Here is a 23,587-nt window from a genome sequence, read left to right on the forward strand (position 1 = left end):
TTTTTAATGTAGTTTGTCCAGTCATGTCTGTAACAGAGGTAGAGATGCATGTATGAATTTTTAATGTAGTTGGTCCAATCATGTCTGGAACAGAGGTAGAGATGCATGTATAATTTATTAATGTAGTTGGTCCAGTCATGTCTGTAACAGAGGTAGAGATGCATGTATAATTTATTAATGTAGTTGGTCCAGTCATGTCTGTAACAGAGGTAGAGATGCATGTATAATTTATTAATGTAGTTGGTCCAGTCATGTCTGTAACAGAGATAGAGGTGCATGAATGAATTTTTAATGTAGTTGGTCCAATCATGTCTGTAACAGAGGTAGAGATGCATGTATAATTTATTAATGTAGTTGGTCCAGTCATGTCTGTAACAGAGGTAGAGATGCATGTATGAATTTGTAATGTAGTTGGTCCAGTCATGTCTGTAACAGAGGTAGAGATGCATGTATGAATTTTTAATGTAGTTTGTCCAATCATGTCTGTAACAGAGGTAGAGATGCATGTATGAATTTTTAATGTAGTTGGTCCAATCATGTCTGTAACAGAGGTAGAGATGCATGTATAATTTATTAATGTAGTTGGTCCAGTCATGTCTGTAACAGAGGTAGAGATGCATGTATAATTTATTAATGTAGTTGGTCCAGTCATGTCTGTAACAGAGGTAGAGATGCATGTATAATTTATTAATGTAGTTGGTCCAGTCATGTCTGTAACAGAGATAGAGATGCATGAATGAATTTTTAATGTAGTTGGTCCAGTCATGTCTGTAACAGAGGTAGAGATGCATGTATGAGTTTGTAATGTAGTTGGTGCAGTCATGTCTGGAACAGAGGTAGAGATGCATGTATGAATTTGTAATGTAGTTGGTCCAGTCATGTCTGTAACAGAGGTAGAGATGCATGTATGAATTTGTAATGTAGTTGGTCCAGTCATGTCTGTAACAGAGGTAGAGATGCATGTATGAATTTTTAATGTAGTTGGTCCAGCCATGTCTGTAACAGAGGTAGAGATGCATGTATGAATTTTTAATGTAGTTGGTCCAGCCATGTCTGTAACAGAGGTAGAGATGCATGTATGAATTTGTAATGTAGTTGGCCCAGTCATGTCTGGAACAGAGGTAGAGATGCATGTATGAATTTGTAATGTAGTTGGCCCAGTCATGTCTGGAACCGAGGTAGAGATGCATGTATGAGTTTTTAATGTAGTTGGTCCAGTCATGTCTGTAACAGAGGTAGAGATGCATGTATGAGTTTTTAATGTAGTTGGTCCAATCATGTCTGGAACAGAGGTAGAGATGCATGTATGAGTTTTTAATGTAGTTGGTCCAATCATGTCTGTAACAGAGGTAGAGATGCATGTATGAGTTTTTAATGTAGTTGGTCCAGTCATGTCTGTAACAGAGGTAGAGATGCATGTATGAGTTTTTAATGTAGTTGGTCCAATCATGTCTGGAACAGAGGTAGAGATGCATGTATGAGTTTTTAATGTAGTTGGTCCAATCATGTCTGTAACAGAGGTAGAGATGCATGTATGAGTTTTTAATGTAGTTGGTCCAGTCATGTCTGGAACAGAGGTAGAGATGCATGTATGAGTTTTTAATGTAGTTGGTCCAGTCATGTCTGGAACAGAGGTAGAGATGCATGTATGAGTTTTTAATGTAGTTGGTCCAATCATGTCTGGAACAGAGGTAGAGATGCATGTATGAGTTTTTAATGTAGTTGGTCCAATCATGTCTGTAACAGAGGTAGAGATGCATGTATGAGTTTTTAATGTAGTTGGTCCAGTCATGTCTGGAACAGAGGTAGAGATGCATGTATGAGTTTTTAATGTAGTTGGTCCAGTCATGTCTGTAACAGAGGTAGAGATGCATGTATGAGTTTTTAATGTAGTTGGTCCAATCATGTCTGTAACAGAGGTAGAGATGCATGTATGAGTTTTTAATGTAGTTGGTCCAATCATGTCTGTAACAGAGGTAGAGATGCATGTATGAGTTTTTAATGTAGTTGGTCCAGTCATGTCTGGAACAGAGGTAGAGATGAATGTATGAGTTTTTAATGTAGTTGGTCCAATCATGTCTGTAACAGAGGTAGAGATGCATGTATGAGTTTTTAATGTAGTTGGTCCAATCATGTCTGTAACAGAGGTAGAGATGCATGTATGATTGTTTAATGTAGTTGGTCCAGTCATGTCTGGAACAGAGGTAGAGATGCATGTATGAGTTTTTAATGTAGTTGGTCCAGTCATGTCTGGAACAGAGGTAGAGATGCATGTATGAGTTTTTAATGTAGTTGGTCCAGTCATGTCTGTAACAGAGGTAGAGATGCATGTATGAGTTTTTAATGTAGTTGGTCCAATCATGTCTGTAACAGAGGTAGAGATGCATGTATGAGTTTTTAATGTAGTTGGTCCAATCATGTCTGGAACAGAGGTAGAGATGCATGTATGAATTTTTAATGTAGTTGGTCCAGTCATGTCTGTAACAGAGGTAGAGATGCATGTATGATTGTTTAATGTAGTTGGTCCAGTCATGTCTGGAACAGAGGTAGAGATGCATGTATGAGTTTTTAATGTAGTTGGTCAAGTCATGTCTGGAACAGAGGTAGAGATGCATGTATGAGTTTTTAATGTAGTTGGTCCAGTCATGTCTGTAACAGAGGTAGAGATGCATGTATGAGTTTTTAATGTAGTTGGTCCAATCATGTCTGGAACAGAGGTAGAGATGCATGTATGAGTTTTTAATGTAGTTGGTCCAATCATGTCTGTAACAGAGGTAGAGATGCATGTATGAGTTTTTAATGTAGTTGGTCCAATCATGTCTGGAACAGAGGTAGAGATGCATGTATGAATTTGTAATGTAGTTGGCCCAGTCATGTCTGTAACAGAGGTAGAGATGCATGTATGAGTTTTTAATGTAGTTGGTCCAGTCATGTCTGGAACAGAGGTAGAGATGAATGTATGAGTTTTTAATGTAGTTGGTCCAGTCATGTCTGGAACAGAGGTAGAGATGCATGTATGAGTTTTTAATGTAGTTGGTCCAGTCATGTCTGGAACAGAGGTAGAGATGCATGTATGAATTTGTAATGTAGTTGGTCCAATCATGTCTGTAACAGAGGTAGAGATGCATGTATGAGTTTTTAATGTAGTTGGTCCAATCATGTCTGTAACAGAGGTAGAGATGCATGTATGAGTTTTTAATGTAGTTGGTCCAATCATGTCTGGAACAGAGGTAGAGATGCATGTATGAATTTGTAATGTAGTTGGCCCAGTCATGTCTGTAACAGAGGTAGAGATGCATGTATGAGTTTTTAATGTAGTTGGTGCAGTCATGTCTGGAACCGAGGTAGAGATGCATGTATGAGTTTTTAATGTAGTTGGTCCAGTCATGTCTGGAACAGAGGTAGAGATGAATGTATGAGTTTTTAATGTAGTTGGTCCAGTCATGTCTGGAACAGAGGTAGAGATGCATGTATGAGTTTGTAATGTAGTTGGTCCAGTCATGTCTGGAACCGAGGTAGAGATGCATGTATGAGTTTTTAATGTAGTTGGTCCAGTCATGTCTGGAACAGAGGTAGAGATGAATGTATGAGTTTTTAATGTAGTTGGTCCAATCATGTCTGGAACAGAGGTAGAGATGCATGTATGAATTTGTAATGTAGTTGGTCCAGTCATGTCTGGAACAGAGGTAGAGATGCATGTATGAGTTTTTAATGTAGTTGGTCCAGTCATGTCTGGAACAGAGGTAGAGATGCATGTATGAATTTGTAATGTAGTTGGTCCAGCCATGTCTGTAACAGAGGTAGAGATGCATGTATGAATGTGTAATGTAGTTGGTCCAATCATGTCTGTAACAGAGGTAGAGATGAATGTATGAGTTTTTAATGTAGTTGGTCCAGTCATGTCTGAAACAGAGGTAGAAATGCATGTATAATTTTTTAATGTAGTTGGTCCAGTCATGTCTGGAACAGAGGTAGAGATGCATGTATGAATTTGTAATGTAGTTGGTCCAATCATGTCTGGAACAGAGGTAGAGATGCATGTATGATTTTTTAATGTAGTTGGTCCAGTCATGTCTGGGACAGAGGTAGAGATGCATGTATGAATTTGTAATGTAGTTGGTCCAATCATGTCTGGAACAGAGGTAGAGATGCATGTATGAGTTTTTAATGTAGTTGGTCCAATCATGTCTGGAACAGAGGTAGAGATGCATGTATGAATTTGTAATGTAGTTGGTCCAGTCATGTATGTAACAGAGGTAGAGATGCATGTATGTTCACATGCACACAAAAAGGAACTAAACAGGGACGAATAAAAAAATTTTGCCATTATCTGTTGCAATCTTCATGAGCTGAAATTGTTTGAAATGTTTGATAGTATACTCAGTTATTGACAAAGTTACAATTTTTTTTAACTAGCCCAGTTGATTTTATGTACAGTGAAAACTGTCTACAAAAAAGAATAGGTCCAGTTCATAGTGCTGTCAAAATTATTAGAGGGTTTGGTTTTATTAGACTGGTTTTCCAGTGGTTTATTTATTACTGTAAAATCTGTATTAGAAACTGCGGCTTGTATTAAAATGGTACAATGCAACAGAGGGGATGCGGATTCTAATAGAGCATCTACACATATGAGAAATGATGAATTTTTGGTTCTCTATTATTCAAAAAAAATGGGTGCGACTTCTATTAGGGATGCGGCTTCTAATACAGATTTTACGGTCCGCAGATCAACAGGTAAAGAACCTAATTACTAATCTGAAATTCCAGACAAGGATGCTGTGATTTTTTTACATGCACTGACAAGTACATCACACAGGACTGACAGCTTTACATCACCTTCAACTGCAGGCCATGCTTTCAATGTTGAATGCCAACAGTCTTGCAAGTGGGCAGCATGTTTTGTGGCAGCAATTCACAGAAGTAAAAACCCCAAATCTCCCTAATGCTGGGCAGGCATGTTTACCATTAAAGGTGTTATTTCTTATATATCAGTGTATTTTATTCATATGTCATTAATCATATTTGATGGGATGTATTCCATAATTCATACACATGTAAAATAATACTTTATTTGTAACAGTACAAAAACTTGAATATTGACAGAAATATGACAACTTTTATGTCAGAGACGGAAGAGTCAGCTCAGCCTACTTGAAGCAATTCTTTACTGTCATTGACAGAAAAATCTATAAATCTTTGCATTTATAGTGCATAGTAGGCATTTATATAGAGCATTTGCATAAATTATTACATACAAAACATAAAATAAAAGTCAGTGTATAACAACAATCAAAACACACAATTTCAGTTAAAAAACAAATATTACAAAATCGCAGAAAAGGAGATTATAAATTCCAGCTAGTAGGAATGGTTCAGCAGTTATTCACTTATATAAGCTTTTTGAGCTTGCCAAGTATGAGAAAATTACTGACTATAATTTTTTGCACTACAGATAAATTCAGAGGCAGTGAAATAAAAGCTTGGGCAGAGTTATTGTGTTGCACTAATCAAGTAAGTTTATGAGTGATAATTGAGGTTCCAAAAGTTTTTTCTGCATATTTTAAAGGCAGGAAGGCAGATTTGACTTCTGTTGAATATATGCCAAAATACTTTTAAATACAAAGTATGCTTTCTGTACATTGAAAGCTAGGCAGTGTTCTTGCATTGTAGTTCTCACAGTTTATGCTGACAAAACACACAAACATACACACTTAATGGCTTTGGTGCTGACATCTCCTATCAGAGGGAATATGGAGGTGGTTTTTCCCCTCCATACATCAAAAGATGTGGTGGGGTAGCATTGGGTGGAGGTCCAAGTGGAGGTGCATATGGATATGCTCCATGTGTGGGTCCAGGCATTCCATGTGATGACTGTTGCATGTATGGATTGGGGACATACTCTGGAGGTGGAGTGATGGCACCTGCAGTGTATGCAACCACCTGCGAGTTGGTGGCATTGTAAATAACAACTGGTGTATTGGTTGTCCCATTCACTGGTGCTGTACTCTGTGTAGTGATAACTGTAGTAGTTGTTCCTGTAGGGCTTCTTGGAAATGTCTGAATCAATAGAAAAAAAATGTTTATTATAGCTAATGCAAAAAGTCACTGGAATACAGCCTTGTTAAAACATAGACATGCTTGCTAAGATTGTATTATAGTAAGTATTAATGCTTTATTTGAAGGACAGATAATGCCTCAAAAGCCCTGTTAAAAATGAGTCTTAAGTGGCATATTTAAAATCTCACCAAATATATATATATTTGGCTTTCATGGACATATGCTTATAATAGGAAAAATATATAGAATGATTTTATTAGTAAGCATTTACTGGAAATATGAATGGCAACTAACAGGAAAACTGAGCTAACTGTATATTTTACAGAAATAACATGGTGTACTTTGTCTTCAGTACTGAAGGAACATGAAATGAATTATGCAGTACATCATAGATACATCTTCTGAAAACTTGGTTACCATAAGAAAATTCATATTGACATGTTTTGTATTAATAATTTCTAACATAATGCATGTAATCAAAATTGGCACCTGTGTCAGATATTAATATTAATCTAACACATATTAATTGTATCTTCTAATATCCAAGTTTTCAGAAGAGATATACATTGTTATAGCTATATGTTTAGTAGCAGAGAAAAACTTATAAGCACACATACGATGTCACATAAACTCAATATCAAACATGATGCAGCATAAAATTGTCTTTTGAAATGTTTTCTCATACATATATATATATATACTGTACATATGTATATATATACCGTACATATGTATATATATGTGAGAAGTGTTAATGTTAGTTTGATAGAACTGTAAATGCTGAAGTAGAATCTGGTTGGTACCAAGTGTACAATTTCTCTATTTCATTGAAAGCAGACTCTTGTAGTATTAACATTCTATAACTGGTTTAAGCATTAGTATCCACACTCTACATGTGGTTAAGCATTCACATTCTACAAGTGGCTTAGTATTCACATTCTATAAGTGGCTTATTATTCACATTCTATAAGTGGTTTAAGCATTAAGATCCTACAAGTGACCTAGTATCCATACTCTACATGTGTTAAGCATTCACATACTACAAGTGGCCTAGTATCAACATTGTACAAGTTGCCTAGTATCAACATTCTACAAGTGGCCTAGTATCAACATTCTATAAGTGGTTCAAGCATTCAGGTTCTACAGGTGGTTCAAGCATTCAAATTCCACAGGTGGTTCAAACATTCAGATTCCACAGGTGGTTCAAGCATTCAGATTCTACATGTGGTTCAATCATTGAGATTCTACAGGTGGTTCAAGCATTCAGATTCTACAGGTGGTTCAAGCATTCAGATTCTACAGGTGGTTCAAGCATTCAGATTCTACATGTGGGTTAAGCATTCAGATTCTACATGTGGGTTAAGCATTCAGATTCTACATGTGGTTTAAGCATTCAGATTCTACAGGTGGTTCAAGCATTTATATTCTACAGGTGGTTCAAGCATTTGGATTCTACAGGTGGTTCAAGCATTCTGATTCTACAGGTGGTTTAAGCATTCAGATTCTACAGGTGGTTTAAGCATTCAGATTCTACAGGTGGTTCAAGCATTCAGATTCTACATGTGGTTTAAGCATTCGGATTCTACAGGTGGTTTAAGCATTCAGATTCTACAGGTGGTTCAAGCATTCAGATTCTACATTTGGTTTAAGCATTCAGATTCTACATGTGGTTCAAGCATTCAGATTCTACATTTGGTTTAAGCATCAGATTCTACATGTGGTTTAAGCATCAGATTCTACATGTGGTTCAAGCATTCAGATTCTACAGGTGGTTTAAGCATTCAGATTCTACAGGTGGTTCAAGCATTCAGATTCTACAGGTGGTTTAAGCATTCAGAAGTGGCTTAGTATTGACATTCTACACATGGTTTAAATATTTTGATTCTATAGGTGGTTTTGTATTAGGATTTTACAAGTAATTCAGCAGTCAGATTCTACAAGTGGCTAAGTACTGTTAAATTCAGATTACCAACCATATCCTATTACTAACCACATATTTAGTTGAGAGTTCCAACTAACAGTGCTGTTTGTGAAAAAAATAAGTTCACAACATGTACCAGAAAATTCATTTAAATCAGCTAAATCAAATAGTTAAACTGAACCAGTTGATACTTTTATTACATGTATATTAGTAAATTTTGTCAAAATGAAAAGAGAAAAGATAGTGACATTATGTCAGCTATGATGGTTTTGAAAAGAATGACCTGGGGCACCCTAGCATTGCAAATAAGTCATGCCAAAAACAAATGTTGAATCAACTTGATTCTAAGATGAGTGGCAATTATTTTTGTCACTGAATTTGTTTATTATTTATATAGATAGATTATTTAGATACAAACAGCACTATCACTTTATAGTTTTGAACTAATTTTCGAAGTTCCATTATTGTAATATAAACCATAGTTAGTAATCAGATTTTAACGGTACTACAAATTCCACAGCTTTGAGAACTGCAAGATATAATAATACAGCAAGATTTTGTATGTGTATGGGTTAATTTTACCCTCTCATCAGTGACTGGGTATTGACTAAGAGCTACATCAGATGGGGAATCCTGCAAACAAATTAAATTCAAGAAAATAGTTGAAATATATGTAGAGACAAATGTTGAAAAACATGCTATGAACAATTACATTTTTTATAAATTTATGAAAGTGAATGCAAGTGTCATCCTGGCTTACAGAAAACCCACACTGAGATGTTCACTGTAACAAAATTAGATTAGAATTTCACAAACTAGTGTGCTTTAATATTTTCAACAAGATTTGTCCTTCACAAAACAGTAGTAGTTTGAGTGAGGAATGTAAGACTGCAATTAAAACTTGATGATTTAACAACATATTCTCCAAATAGGAGGATACTTCTTTTGTGTAAGCAAAACAGATCTATAATATGCACTCATAGTAGCTTACACAAAACAGGCCCTGTACCATGTATTCACGGTAGCCTATATAAAACCGGCCCTGTACCATGTATTCATAGTAGCATATATAAAACAGGCCCTGTACCATGCATTGAAGGTAGCCTTCACAAACTGGTTCTTTACCATGTATTCAAGGTAACCTTCACAAACCAGGTTCTTTACCATGAATTCATGGCAGCCTACACAAAACAGGCCCTTGTACCATGTATTCATGGCAGCCCACACAAAACAGGTCCTGTACCATGTATTCATAGTAGTCTATATAAAACAGGCCCTGTACCATGCATTGAAGGTAACCTTCACAAACCAGGTTCTTTACCATGTATTCAAGGTAGCCTTCACAAACCAGGTTCTTTACCATGAATTCATGGCAGCCTTCACAAAACAGGCCCTTGTACCATTTATTCATGGCAGCCCACACAAAACAGGCCCTGTACCATGTATTCATGGCAGTCTTCACAAAACAAGCCCTTGTAGCATGTATTCACGGCAGCCTACACAAAACAAGCCCTTGTACCATGTATTCACGGCAGCCTACACAAAACAAGCCCTTGTACCATGTATTCTGTGCAATAAACATCATGTACAAACTATTCTATGCTCAGATACACATTACAACAGAGCTTGACAAATTTTTTACATAGATTTACATAAATATCACTTACCAATGACTTAAAAGCACAGACGAGGGCTGCACACACGACGCCAACGAAGAAACTAACAACACTGAAAGCAACTGATGCCCACAGTAGATTATTATAAGTGAACTGAATCTGTCCACATGACTCTACACCTTCATATTTATAGGGCTGAGCTGATAAACTACAAACAAAAAAACAAATGATTTTTGTCAATATACAACACAACATGTGTGCACAATTCTAGCCTGAAAATTCAACTTTCTCACCAGTAAATCAAATACTGACATTAGTCACAATTCACATACCATCGGCGGTAGTTTTCTCTCAAATTCTATGTTCAGTAATTTTATTGACATTGCTTCTGATAAACCGGGTAATTGCATTACATAGTCCCTGTGAGTTATCAAGTTTAGAAAATATATAAAGCTTGAACATGAACGGTCAGAACTTGTCAGAAATATGGCTCTAGAACTGCATTCATTACAGTGGACGCAAACAAGATTTGTATGGGTAACTTGCAGGTTTCATGGGAAAGTCTTTATTAGTGTTCCAATAATCCCATTATTAACTTCCTCCAGACATTTAAAATGACCGCAAATAAAATTTGTACAGATAACTTCCTTTGTACAGTCACAACAATGCTGCAGTACAATGAATCAAAACATACCTGAAGTATAGAGGCTCACATTTTCTTTCAGAATATAAATAGCAACAATAACAGCTACTGTCAGCCAGTGGAAGAGTACAAGAATAATCTCCACCGGAAATATCTACAAAACCAGTAGAAGAAGCTTCTGGGCAGTGCATCTCAATAGCATGGGAAATATGGGAGCATCTACTGAAGTCAGTTCTCTGTTTGTGTAAGACCAAAAATGGAATAAACAAAACATTCTAAAACACACAATAGAGCTGAAAATAAACCCAATTAACAATAAAATTTGTCACTCCTACCCAAAATCAAAATAGAAATTATAGCTACAATGTAGTCCCAATCTTTTTTTATTTCATATTACTGGTAATCGTGTATAACGTTAAAAGTTTTTTTTAAGTTTAAAGTTAAAATAAATAAAAAGGAAAAGAAGTTGACCAGAAAGTCATTTTCTCTGGTCCAGTGTTTGTATCTTACATCAAAAAATTGTTGGCATGCAGGGTCTGCAAGCTGGATCAAAGAAACTTAGAAATAACCTCTGTGTTCTGAGAATATTGGAGGCATATTAAAAAATTTAAGTTATGTATTTATGTTTAATACAGTTTTAAATGTGTCATCTTTTGTTACGCAAGATTTTTAAGCAAGAAGCTTGGCAACTAACGGTAGTATTTGTCTGCTTTTGAGATGCACAATGTGATTCATACTATTAAAGTTTTACAGAAAAAAAATTAGAATCTGTGGTTTGCAGTCTATATATGTAATTTATTCCATAGCACTTCTACCACAAGTTCAATTTAAATCTTATTTTTTGAGTATCAGAAATTGGCTAATAATAATTAAATAATCAATATGCTTGGTTTTTAACATCAAACTAATCACGTCTGTGGATTACCACAGAGCATCTATGAACCAAATATCAATGGAATGTGATGACTATGTAAATTAGACAATTAGTATGCTTGAATTTCAATCCAAAACTAAGTAGGTCTTTAGCATTGATCGTAGGCACTTATATGCAAAACCTTATTGAAATGCACTAATTGGTTTTTGAGATATTGGTAGAAAATTGGGTAATAATTATGCAAATTAAGCAATTATTATACATAGACTTCAACCCAAAACTAACTAGGTCTGTGTATTGTTTTAGGGCACATACGTACCTAGTTTCATTATAATGTGATGATTAATTCTTAAGAAACAGGTGTATAGTTGAAAAGTTAATTATACTGACTTCCTGACTCACACATTTTGATTTGCCTACTACCGGTACTACGAGCTGATGAATGTTCAAAATGCAATCATTCACAGGCAACATTAGTCATATTATGTTTGTTTTATATACATGTAGTGTATATATTTGTTATGTGATACACAATTGGCTAACCTAAGTGTATATATTTGTTACGTGACACACAATTGGTTAACCTGTATAAGGGAAAGAGTAGGAAATCAAACTCGCGGTTTACCGCGGTCATTACCGCGGTGGTGGTGGGTGCTCGCCGGTCGACCGCATTTTATGCAAATTTATGCATAGATTCCATGACCCCGGTTTACCGCGGTCGTGTGCGGTAGGCTCGCATGGCAATTTACACCCTATTGTTAAGACTATGAATGGACACAATAGACTGGGAAACTAAAGGTTACTTGCCGCCAAGTTCAAATAATAAAAATCGAGTGGTACCAGAAGATTGGAAAAATCGTCTCTATTAGTTCGCAGAAGAACACTATTTTATTTTCACGAGTCTTGGTATAACATTGCAAAGCAACCCAGAATAATGTAGACCCCACATAATGTAAAATAATATCACATTATTTTGAATTTACATCATGTATAGTCTCAGGATTTATTTTAAAAGATTAATGTGTTGCGTATACCAATATAATTGGGCGAAGTATAAATTCCAAGTGTAAAACACTCGATGAGAGGCCGCAGTTTACGTTACCTCGAGACCATGCACTAAGTAGGAAAAGCAAGCTGAAGTCGAAGAGGGAGTGTCACACACTTGGTGCTACAATATATACTACAACAACTGGGTGATCAGCGAAAAAAATAGCGCACTTCTTGGCGAAACTGACTAATCTAATAAACCTTGGCCCAAGTTTAACCCCAAGTCACGCGCTGAACAAGTAGGTTGTTACCTTGGTGACCATTCGCCTCCGCGTGTTGACCTTTTTAATATACACATCCCATTACGCAAATTTTTTCTGGCTCTGCGTTGCCTACGTAAAAATTGTTACCGTTCTGGTTGTGAATATTTCACCATTGCCGATGTGATAATGCCTTGCCTTCGTAATAATTACGCAAACTTATTTTCCATTGTTTACGTACTGGCTGTGAATATTTCAACTTTGCCGACTTGATAATGCGTTGGCTTCGTAATAATTGCGCAAACTTGTTTTTCATTGTTTACGTACTGGCTGTGAATATTTCAACTTTGCCGACTTGATAATGTGTTGCCTTTGCAATAATTACGCAAACTTATTTTTTATACCCCTGTCGACACCTCGAGTCAGGCTGCTATCACCCTTTCTATTTCAGTAATTGACGGTCTGTAGGTGTTAAGTTGTCACCTCCAACTGATTGAGCGGGCAATTAAATACGCGATAATACCAGACTTAGTTTTTCTACTTTAAAACTGACGGCAAAACACAATACAATCGTCCGGAGCCATCGAACTACGCGACTTAGTCGAAACCGCGACTTACTGCCTCAGAGACGGGGCCACTGAATAACTGTTGTTGATAATGATATTGTAAACAAACACGCACACACAAAACACTAAAGCCAGAAAAGTCAAGTCAAGAAACAACATTTCAAATAATAATAATTATGGTTTGACATCTATATCATTTTGAAATAAACTAAATTTCATGTAAATAAAATCCATGCGTTACAATTTACTGTAATTTCAAAATCGGGGCAGCGTACTTTGAACGCAGAGTATTGCTTACATTTCGAGTGAAAAAAAACAAAACAATGTCAGGTGCTTTTGAACTACATGCGGTTGGCACAGTAACGGGCAATGACCTCAGCGGTTCACACGCAATGAAATTCTAATCAAGCCAGCTAGCGTTATCGTACGGTATCATAAACTCAATAATTATTCATTCAAAATGCCTTTCACACTCACGAGTACCATGGAACACGAACATGTAACAGAAAAATAACGTTTTGTTTAAAAAAGATTCTGTCAACCAAGATGTCATTGTCAGTGCAATGCAGACAGCCTGACCTGTTTTGATTAGTTCGCCCGTTTCTCGTTTGCTGGCCATTTTTTCTGGAGTGTGACACAAATGGTGAACATGATACTGCCAAATCAATCAAGAACCAGGATACGGCTTGGATACGCTGAAACTTTGTAAATCGTCCTCTTTTCAATTGTAAACTTTATTCCAGTGTAATAAAGGTATACCTACATGTACCATGAAAAATTGTATCGCATCACTTTGGAAATTTACGCTAAATACATGTACTAAATACGAAACAAGCGCACATATCGTATTCATTTACAGCATCGGATTTCAAAACAATGACTCGTGAAATCACAAAGAAACTGTTAAGTACGTATTTCACACATTACCGAGGACCGCGGTAGAGACCGGTACAGCGGTAGAGACCTCTAATTATAAGCAGTCCGCGGCTCTCCCCGGCGTTCTGCGGTACACCGCGGTAATGACCACGGTGCACCGCCCGTTTGATTTCCTACTCTTCCCTAATAAACCTTGATTAGTACTTACAGCTACTAGACCTGCTCCTACACCATCGACAATTGCACCTATAAAAGCCATTGCAATTCCAATGCATGTCAAAATAACGCCAGCTATCATCCAACCTCTGCCAGCTGCTTTTAAGTACACGCCTGCCATGGAAACAACTGCTCCAATAATTAACTGGAAAAAAAATGAAAATCAGATAATCATCTAAAGGCGAAAATATTATCAATCAAGCTGTAAATTGCATTACTGCTGAGTTGTAGTGGAGGTTCACTCCAACAACTATTTTGCAATTCATGGTTTATCATTTAATCTGCATACATGCAAATCAGCCACAAGAAATCACATTTAAATGTAATCTAATCACATGGCTACTCACAGCCAATCAAGATGTATGTGGGATAGGTTGAATAACAAACTGCAGTCAGAGACAATGTTACATAAATTTAATAATAGCTACGGAGTATTACTTACCGGTACAACTATTGCTGGCCAAAAGCATAAATGTAATAACAGCTAGGGAGTACTACTTACAACTATTGCTGGCCAAAAGCATAAATGTAACAAGTCATTAGAAATGACACAGTCCCCGTTAAATTTTTGAAAGTTCTCTTTGTGCTCGTCATATTAAAGCGGAGCGGTTGTCGCAAGCGTGTCCTTGAAACTTGAGTTCCAAGTGGCGTATACAACAAATTGGTTATTTACATCAAAACACATGTTCCTTGTAGTAGTAATATGGCCAAAAATAAAAACAGCCGTTATTCGGCCATCTTTGATCTGATTATGAAACACACTGATATGTATGATGTATGTGCCAAATACGAATAAAAATAGTACATAAATTGTGGAAATATAGTAGTAAGACCAAAAAGTCAGATGGCTGTCAATCGGCCATCCTTGGCCAGATTTTGAAACAAATTGTCATGGACATGCATCCTAACATGTATAAAGTACATGTATGTGCCAAATTTGAATGAAAACTGACAGAGCACGTTCAAGATACCGCATAAAAAAAACAAAAAACAAGATGCCTCCCAGTCGGCCATCTTTGATCCAATTGCGAAATAAATCATCATGGACATGTATCCTAACATGTATAATCTATGTACCAAGTTTAAATGACAACTGACAAAGCATGTCCAAAATACAACATTTTCAAAAAACAAAATGGCTGCCAGTCGGCCATCTTTGATCCAATTGTGAAATAAATCGTCATGGACATGTATCCTAACATGTATAATCTATGTACCAAGTTTGAATGAAAACTGACAAAGCATGTCCAAAATACAACATTTTCAAAAAACAAGATGGCTGCCAGTCGGCCATTTTGAATCGAATCGCCAAACCACTGCATGTGCATATGTCCCACATAAGGTACTAGGCACATGCAAAGAATGAACGGGATCGGTCCAAGGGATTCTGAGATATGACTTCGAACAGGCGCACGGACGCACAGAGACCGAATTATAAGTCCCCATTTTCGGACTTCGTCCGAACGGAGACTAATAACAGCTACGGAGTATTACTTACAACTATTGCTGGCCAAAATGCACCAATTCGTATATTTTCAACCATTGTATAAATTTTAATTCCAATAGCAAATGTGACAATGGAAATAAGTATTTGACAAATACATGATACCATTGCATTGCGTTGTTTCTCCTCATACTCTGTATTAAATGAATGAAAAAGAAAAAAAGAAAGAAAGAAATTATACAATCAATTGAATTCATGTGATTAAGTAATTTGACTAGTTAATTGATCAATTGATTTATTAATAACAAATAAACAAATAATTGAGAATACCACAATTAATATGAATTACTGATTGAAATAATTTTGCTAGTGGTATCTACTAATATATAAACTTGCCTTTACAATGTTGCTGTACTATGTTAGGCTGTAACACAGTTTGCCCTTCCATTGTCTTGTCAAGTAAAACAAACCAAGGCACAGCCTGAAAAACAAGAAGGAAATTAATTGATAATATAATTGTTGATGGAATAGTATACCATTCCCTTTATTCTCATCACATGCAATAATTTTTAAAGTACTGTAAAATCTCAACTTTACGTTGGGCTCCACCTTCAACAGACGCATTAATTAGAATAATAAGTATCCCATTGCAGAATGGGAAAGACATAGTTGCATGTAATATGTAGCTGGACTATCATGTTTGATATTTAGATTGTCAGGAAATTACTTTTCTTATGAGAAAGAAGTAGCACAGGAGAAGAAGCCGTGTACATTTATATTTCTTGTGTGCTGCTGAGTATGGACAGTAAAATCATGCTAACCAGATCAGATAAGAAATCTTTGTTTCAAACACAGAGCAAAATCTCCTTATGAATGAAACGGATAAGGGACTTTAAAATAAATTGGGGTGAACAGAAAAGTCAGTTTCTATTTACTATTTATATTTACAAGTTAGTGAATTCTTGAAAACATTGTATGGAAAATGCAATCAAAAAGTTCTGAAAATACATGTATACATAGTCAACCCTTAAACTGTTTTATGAAATAATGTTGCCCACTATTTATCCAACCTCCTTGCTGTGATGGAAGAGTACATACATACATGTGATCACACATTAAGCATGGTCATATTCAAATTACCAAAACACTAAACTAAAATTATTTTAATGTATGCAAGGATGTTATTAATCAAACAAATTAATTAATTGTAATAGAGTAGGGGCATTACTATGATATATTAGTATGTGACACACAATGCATAGGCCACTGTATTTTAAACATGTGGCAGCCTAGGAAATAACAATTTTCCAAAGAAAAGTTGTCATTTTGCTAGTTTTAAAATATTGTTATCATTGAAATTACTAACGTGTCAAATTTGTGAATAGTGACATAGTGTGAAAAAAAATATAAATATTTATAATAATTATTGTCAACATATATAATAAATTAATAGGAAACTTGATTTCAACTGACTAATTATTTTTTATGACAAGATTCTCATATTTGAATTATGGTACTTGGTAGTGAGGCTTTTAACACAGTGACTGCCAGTAATACATGAATATATCTTACACATTTGCATGGCAGCTCACTTTTGATTGAAGAGCAACACCACAGCATGCATGTTTGTAGCAAGTATACATGTAGATGTTTTAAAGAACACCACAGCATGCATGTTTGTAGCAAGTATACATGTAGATGTTTTAAAGAACACCACAGCATGCATGTTTGTAGCAAGTATACATGTAGATGTTTTAAAGAACACCACAGCATGCATGTTTGTAGCAAGTATACATGTAGATGTTTTAAAGAACACCACAGCATGCATGTTTGTAGCAAGTATACATGTAGATGTTTTAAAGAACACCACAGCATGCATGTTTGTAGCAAGTATACATGTAGATGTTTTAAAGAACACCACAGCATGCATGTTTGTAGCAAGTATACATGTAGATGTTTTAAAGAACACCACAGCATGCATGTTTGTAGCAAGTATACATGTAGATGTTTTAAAGAACACCACAGCATGCATGTTTGTAGCAAGTATACATGTAGATGTTTTAAAGAACACCACAGCATGCATGTTTGTAGCAAGTATACATGTAGATGTTTTAAAGAACACCACAGCATGCATGTTTGTAGCAAGTATACATGTAGATGTTTTAAAGAACACCACAGCATGCATGTTTGTAGCAAGTATACATGTAGATGTTTTAAAGAACACCACAGCATGCATGTTTGTAGCAAGTATACATGTAGATGTTTTAAAGAACACCACAGCATGCATGTTTGTAGCAAGTATACATGTAGATGTTTTAAAGAACACCACAGCATGCATGTTTGTAGCAAGTATACATGTAGATGTTTTAAAGAACACCACAGCATGCATGTTTGTAGCAAGTATACATGTAGATGTTTTAAAGAACACCACAGCATGCATGTTTGTAGCAAGTATACATGTAGATGTTTTAAAGAACACCACAGCATGCATGTTTGTAGCAAGTATACATGTAGATGTTTTAAAGAGCAACACAGAAGAGGTTACAATAAATTATTTGTGAGTTCTACTTTTCTTGCTCTCAATGAAGCTGATGATAGTGCATGTATGTGTAAAAATGTCAAACTTGATTAATCTCAATAGAAATATGCATAATACTTATGTGTTGAATACAATGTTGGCGATACAACTTTATATAGTGAATTATCACATGTCCATAATGCACACAAATGTTATTCATTTACTGTGGAATATCCCTGTAGATATCAGTATAGAAAACATTGCGATATTCACATCACAGATCATCATTTAAAGTTCAAACACAATGTAGAGAGAAACAAGGCAAAAGGTAATATGATAAAGACAACGGTGATAACCTCATGGTATCACTCATATAAAAAAAGACAACAAAATATCATTTGTTAGAGTATAGTACACATGTATATATGTATGTATAAAAGCTTCATAAGAAATACCAACTTTAATCACAAAACTCATAATAATGTTTGTGTTACAGCAAGTCAAGGGAACAGCCACTACGCCTGTTACAGCTGGTGGTGGTGAAATATATGTAGCTTTTATAGGCAGCAGTTTTAGCAGATAATAAGGCCACTAAAATCAAGGCCACAAATTTCAAAGGCAACTGAGGTGGTACAGGTACGCAATAGGTTTGCTACACTTAGAACGGGACCTAGTAATGTTTTGATACTCAATATTGAATGTTAAGTAGGCTAAATACATGTATGACTGAGAATAGTAAAACAGCATTTGGGCATTGGTGACCAAACTATCCACTTATCTTGACAGCTGGCAATTTTTTTACAAGTGAATCACAAGTTAAATATACTAGAATTTAATCCAGGAAAAGCATTTAAAAAGACACTCCTGCATACATGAATGTAATTACAAGACATACAATTGGTGAGCACTGTGATTGCTTTTAAACGCAAACACTATACCAATGCTGATATACATGTACCGGTACTATGTAAAGTGTCTTGCCCACACACAACACCATGGTACTAGCGAGCTTCAAATCAACAACCCCCTCATTCCAGTCATATCACGATGTCTCCTTTACATACATCTTTATATTACATACATTTAAAAATTATGCAACCATACAAATCAATAATAATTTGACATGCCCCAAATAATCATACATGTTTCTTTGGGCACTATTTGTAACTGTTAATTGCATTTCAAAAGAATTATTGTGAACTTTCCGAATAAGGAAAAATGAAGTAGTGAAAATAGCACTCATTCACAGTAAATATGGTAATAAAGAAATTACCTCGACACATATGTACATCTTGATATCTCAGAGGAGGGTTCACCCAACGAGTTAAAATGTAAATGGTAATTCAGTTTAAAAGCACTGTTAAATAGCACTCACCTACTGTAGTATAATTTGAATTTTTGAGAAAAATAATTAACAAGATGATTTGAAAATACAAAACAATAAAACCACTTAACCTGATTAGCATTCATCAACTATAAATTTACTGAACACATCAATATTTCAAGATTCCAGTTACAATCCAAATACATCCATCACATAGTTACACAAGCTCACATTTCACTACAGGATAGGGTTCAGAGAAGATATTTATGATAAAATATCCTGCACCCCTAGGGATGTCTTATCATTTTGAACTCTGTGCAAGTGAGTGGGAAAATCTACATCTAAATAGAAATATTCATTGGGGAGACATTGGATTTGATGAGCATACTTAGTAAAATATATGGAAACGTGATATACCGGTAGGTAGTATGTAGTTATAAAAGCTTCTATAAATGTTGAAAATAAAAACAAAACTACTAGATGTAAACTTTCTTTCCCCTCCCTCTATCCCCTACCCCAATTGACTATTTAAACTCTAGAAAAGATGGTAGACAAATAAAGAAAAAAAATTCTTTCTGTTATATTGAGCAAGATAGTATTGTTTTAAAAAGATCTTTTAATTACTAATATTTTTATAAATATTGTTATAATTATAATTTGTTTTCACAATTTTCTATGTGGATTTTTTTTTTTTATTTTCCATCTCCTCCCTTACGTCTAATGGCATAAATTTTGGATTTTTGAGCATCTCCAATAACTAGCAATTTCTGAAAAAATTACATTTGTACCAATTTTATATAATAAACCAAATTGTTATTGTAGGTGGAATTAATTCTTGTGAAGATAAAGTAGTGTTTTATTTAATTTGGTAGAACATGTATTATAGTTGGTAAGAGTATTCCATATAAAAGACTTGTTCACCTGTGTAGACAAACAAAGAATTCCATATACATGTAAGTGGACTAAAACTGCTTTATGTTCATATATCACAGAGGTTTTTACATATACTATCTCATCTTGGAGTTTAAAACATAATTCAGGGGGTCAAAATATATAAAGCAAGTTCATTGTTAATTTCATTTTGGTCACTAATGGCATCCATATATGGTAATGATGAATTTTCAACCTTCAACAACATGGCGCCAAAGTACAGTCATTCAAGCAATGTTTTCTAATTGACTGAGAAAATGACTGAAGTTCACGTTTCATTGAAATTGTCGTGTTGCAATCCCCAGTAGGGATCACAGGGATGTACAAGTAAGCTGACACATACATCTCGGGATGTCACATTTTTTTTGCAAAAATTAACTTGACAATAATGCTTTCTGTGCTATATTTTGCATGAAAAGTTTAAAAGCAAATTATAAGGATACTAATTTAAATCGTTTTTTGAACACCATGAATTATTAAAGTACATTTTATCATTCTTAATTAAGATTTTTTGCCATTCAAGTACAAAAATCTAACTTGTTAAGAAAAAAGCCAAAACATGTTCTATTATCCAAAACACCCAGGGTGATTTTTCAAATAAAAATGGTACTACAAATGTATTTGTTCTATAAAAAAAAAACAGTAGTATATTTTTGCTTAGTTTGAGCATAGCCAATTGGGCTAAATTAAATCCCAGTGAATCTGCAGTTACCGGTAACCACTGAATGTATTGTTTCCTCCAAAGAATTCAAAATGTGGTGAATATCTATGCAAATAATATTTTTAGTATTGCTGTATATTTCAGAAAACAAAAACTGCTAAAAAAAATGTATATTGTTACATTGTTATTAAGAAGTGATCTCAATCATTGGACATGGCCTAATTCAATTTTGTTAGGCTTTGTTAACCAGTAATGTAATTGAACAGCAACATAATAATATGGTGAAATGCATATAATTGTGTAAAGTGTGACTACTGAGTCATACACTGATTAATTGAAAATATCGAGTTTATACAAAAGATTGTGATGCTGTATACCAATTTGAAGAATTTTCAAAAAAATATTCCAGGAAATAAAAATTTACAATTTTGCACAATAAATATGCAAATCAATGCATTGGAGAATGTTGAATGATTAACTTAGGTTATTATTCATTTATTAGAAATACAGAAAAGTCTGAAATTTTGTCTAAAAATTCAAATTTAAAAAAACAAAACAATGAACACAATTTTGACTAATAAAAGAATAATTTCACGTGTTATATAAAGTAAAAGATTGAATTGTCTTGGAATGGAATTATCGGGGGTAATTGCTGATTTGCATGATAGGTATTTAGAATAATATAATATAATACTTGCTTTGGAGATACAGTCTGAAAAAATGCCAGCGTAGTGCCAGTGACTCATAGCAAACATATTACCGGTAGTGGCTATTTTCTGCTCATGATCAGAAAGGGAAAAACTCACAGGTGTAATAATACATTATAGGTCTAAGTACAGACAAAAACAAATTCTCTGTTCATCGTTCAGAACTGCTGCACCTGCCAGATCACATTTTGCAATTTGTTTGTTGCAAAAATTTCTTGACCGTTGGCTGCAAGACCTCGGGAATATGGGAGTCTTCCCAACTGCATTCATAGCCATTGTCCACCGCAGATGTTTGTCTGCATCAATGTTTGTTTAACGTTGAGGTGATAAAAAGTCCATTCCTTTATTTTTGGCTCAAATAATTCTTCCCTTTTTATCTCCAAATTTGTTTTGGCAATAAAAAAAATGTTCCAGCTATGCTTCAGTGTATACCAGCATGGTGATTCCAAACAATATCAACAAAGTTATTTACACAAATAATAAAATTCTCTTTATTTTAAACTTGTGCTACATGTTACATTAACGTTTTTCAAATAATACTAATACTAATTAAAATTTTAATATTCAATACTAATATTGAAAATTACAAATTTAAGGAAATTTTGATCAGTGACATGTTATGAATGACCTGAAATCACTATTCATAAAAACTTAATTATAATGGCCACAATTTAACAGTATACAGTATACTATATCGTCAAGGATTCTGTTTAGAGCACATTACCAACCAATTGACAAATCAGTATGTTTCACAGAAAATATTTTGCCGTGTAAATATAGTAGCAGCAAACAAAAATAAAATATACAAAAAATCAAAAGTTATTTGCAGCTTATAAAAATTATAAAAAATTATACCCTGAAAGGTTAAATATTAAATTTTGAAATAATGATTGATGAAACATGAGATTGTTTCAGTAATTAGGTATATGAGAAGACAGAATGGTCTCTGCCATTTATGTTACATTGAATTCACTATTGAAAATACTATCATTGACACTGATTTATACAGGTTTAAATTTATGTTCATAAGTACTGTTAATTATTGAATACAAGTATCTAAAAAGATTTGAATTTCATACACACTAACGGTACTCATAAAAACAGATAGTTTGAAGGAATATTTATCTGTGATCATATATAATAAATACAAAGTTGAATATAAAAACTCATATCACCTAGTAATGTAATAAATACAGTGAACAGACATATTTAAGCAACATTAAAATTCCAAAAGACAACAATCTTGAAGTGTGCAAATAATTTATTATGAAAACACAAAATTTATTGCTCACTATATGTTATAATTACCTACACAGTCATACGTAAAGTAGCACTTGTTTGCATATAACTACTTCATGCGTAACTTCAGAATATTGAATAAATAGCTGAATGAATGAATGAATGGAAAGAATGAATGGAAAGAATGAATGGAAAGAATGAATGAATGAATGAATGAATGAATGAATGAATGAATGAATGAATGAATGAATGAATGAATGAATGAATAGAAAGAATGAATGAATAAACATAATTAGAAGCTTGTTTTTTTTTTTTTGTATTCTGAGAATCAAAGGTTTCAGTACAATGAACATACCCTTAATACAGTATACTATATTTTTCTACTAGCATAGATGCCAATAAATGACTTATGGTAGCATTGCGTCGGTCTGACGACCAAGTCACAATCTAAGTGTCTTATACAGTTCTGATACAGTGATAGTGACACTTCTGAGAACTGTATTGTCGTCGACTCTGTTAGACTTTATTATTAATAAAACAAGATAATTTCAAAAAAAAAACGTAACACTCACCTCACTTTGTCTGCTTGCTGTGTTCTATCCGCTCGGCGGAAACGACGAGAAATTGAAAAAGCGGCAACATCATCATTTGTTGTTTTTTGAACATTGGGCATCGGTTTGTATAGCGAAAATGGCCGACTTCCGTATACAAGTTAAGCCAATCAGCAGCTATGTTATATCAGTCCATG

At 34.6% G+C, this 23,587-nt stretch overlaps 1 protein-coding gene across 2 annotated transcripts; it reads right to left on the bottom strand.

Annotated features, from left to right (window-relative positions):
* Positions 1–5,446: 5,446 nt before the first annotated feature.
* LOC100369822 (transmembrane protein 255A-like) lies at positions 5,447–23,525 on the bottom strand. 2 transcript variants are annotated; one of them, XM_006819076.3, is made up of 8 exons: positions 23,412–23,525; positions 15,857–15,941; positions 15,515–15,654; positions 14,009–14,161; positions 10,289–10,473; positions 9,646–9,802; positions 8,561–8,611; positions 5,447–6,057 (listed from the first exon to the last, which is right to left on the bottom strand). In XM_006819076.3, the coding sequence occupies exons 2-8, from the start codon at positions 15,906–15,908 to the stop codon at positions 5,740–5,742; spliced, it is 1,056 nt and encodes a 351-aa protein (XP_006819139.1). In that variant the 5' UTR covers positions 15,909–15,941; positions 23,412–23,525; the 3' UTR covers positions 5,447–5,739. The 2 variants fall into 2 exon arrangements, with proteins under 2 accessions (XP_006819139.1, XP_085358094.1); XM_085501968.1 differs by lacking the exon at positions 8,561–8,611 and having other exon boundaries at positions 5,600–6,057.
* Between the last annotated feature and the right edge of the window lie 62 nt (positions 23,526–23,587).

This window comes from Saccoglossus kowalevskii, chromosome 1, assembly GCF_978046115.1.
Source record: "Saccoglossus kowalevskii chromosome 1, keSacKowa6.1, whole genome shotgun sequence".
Lineage (NCBI taxonomy): Eukaryota > Metazoa > Hemichordata > Enteropneusta > Harrimaniidae > Saccoglossus > Saccoglossus kowalevskii.

Coding starts and splice junctions, on each gene's coding strand:
- LOC100369822 (XM_006819076.3), bottom strand. CDS start 15,908: ATGGAAGGGCAAACTGTGTTACAGCCTAACATAGTACAGCAACATTGT. Junction 14,162..15,514: donor CATTTTGGCCAGCAATAGTT/GTAAGTAATACT, acceptor TTTTTTTTCCAG/TTAATTATTGGAGCAGTTGT. Junction 6,058..8,560: donor ACCCAGTCACTGATGAGAGG/GTAAAATTAACC, acceptor CTATTGATTCAG/ACATTTCCAAGAAGCCCTAC.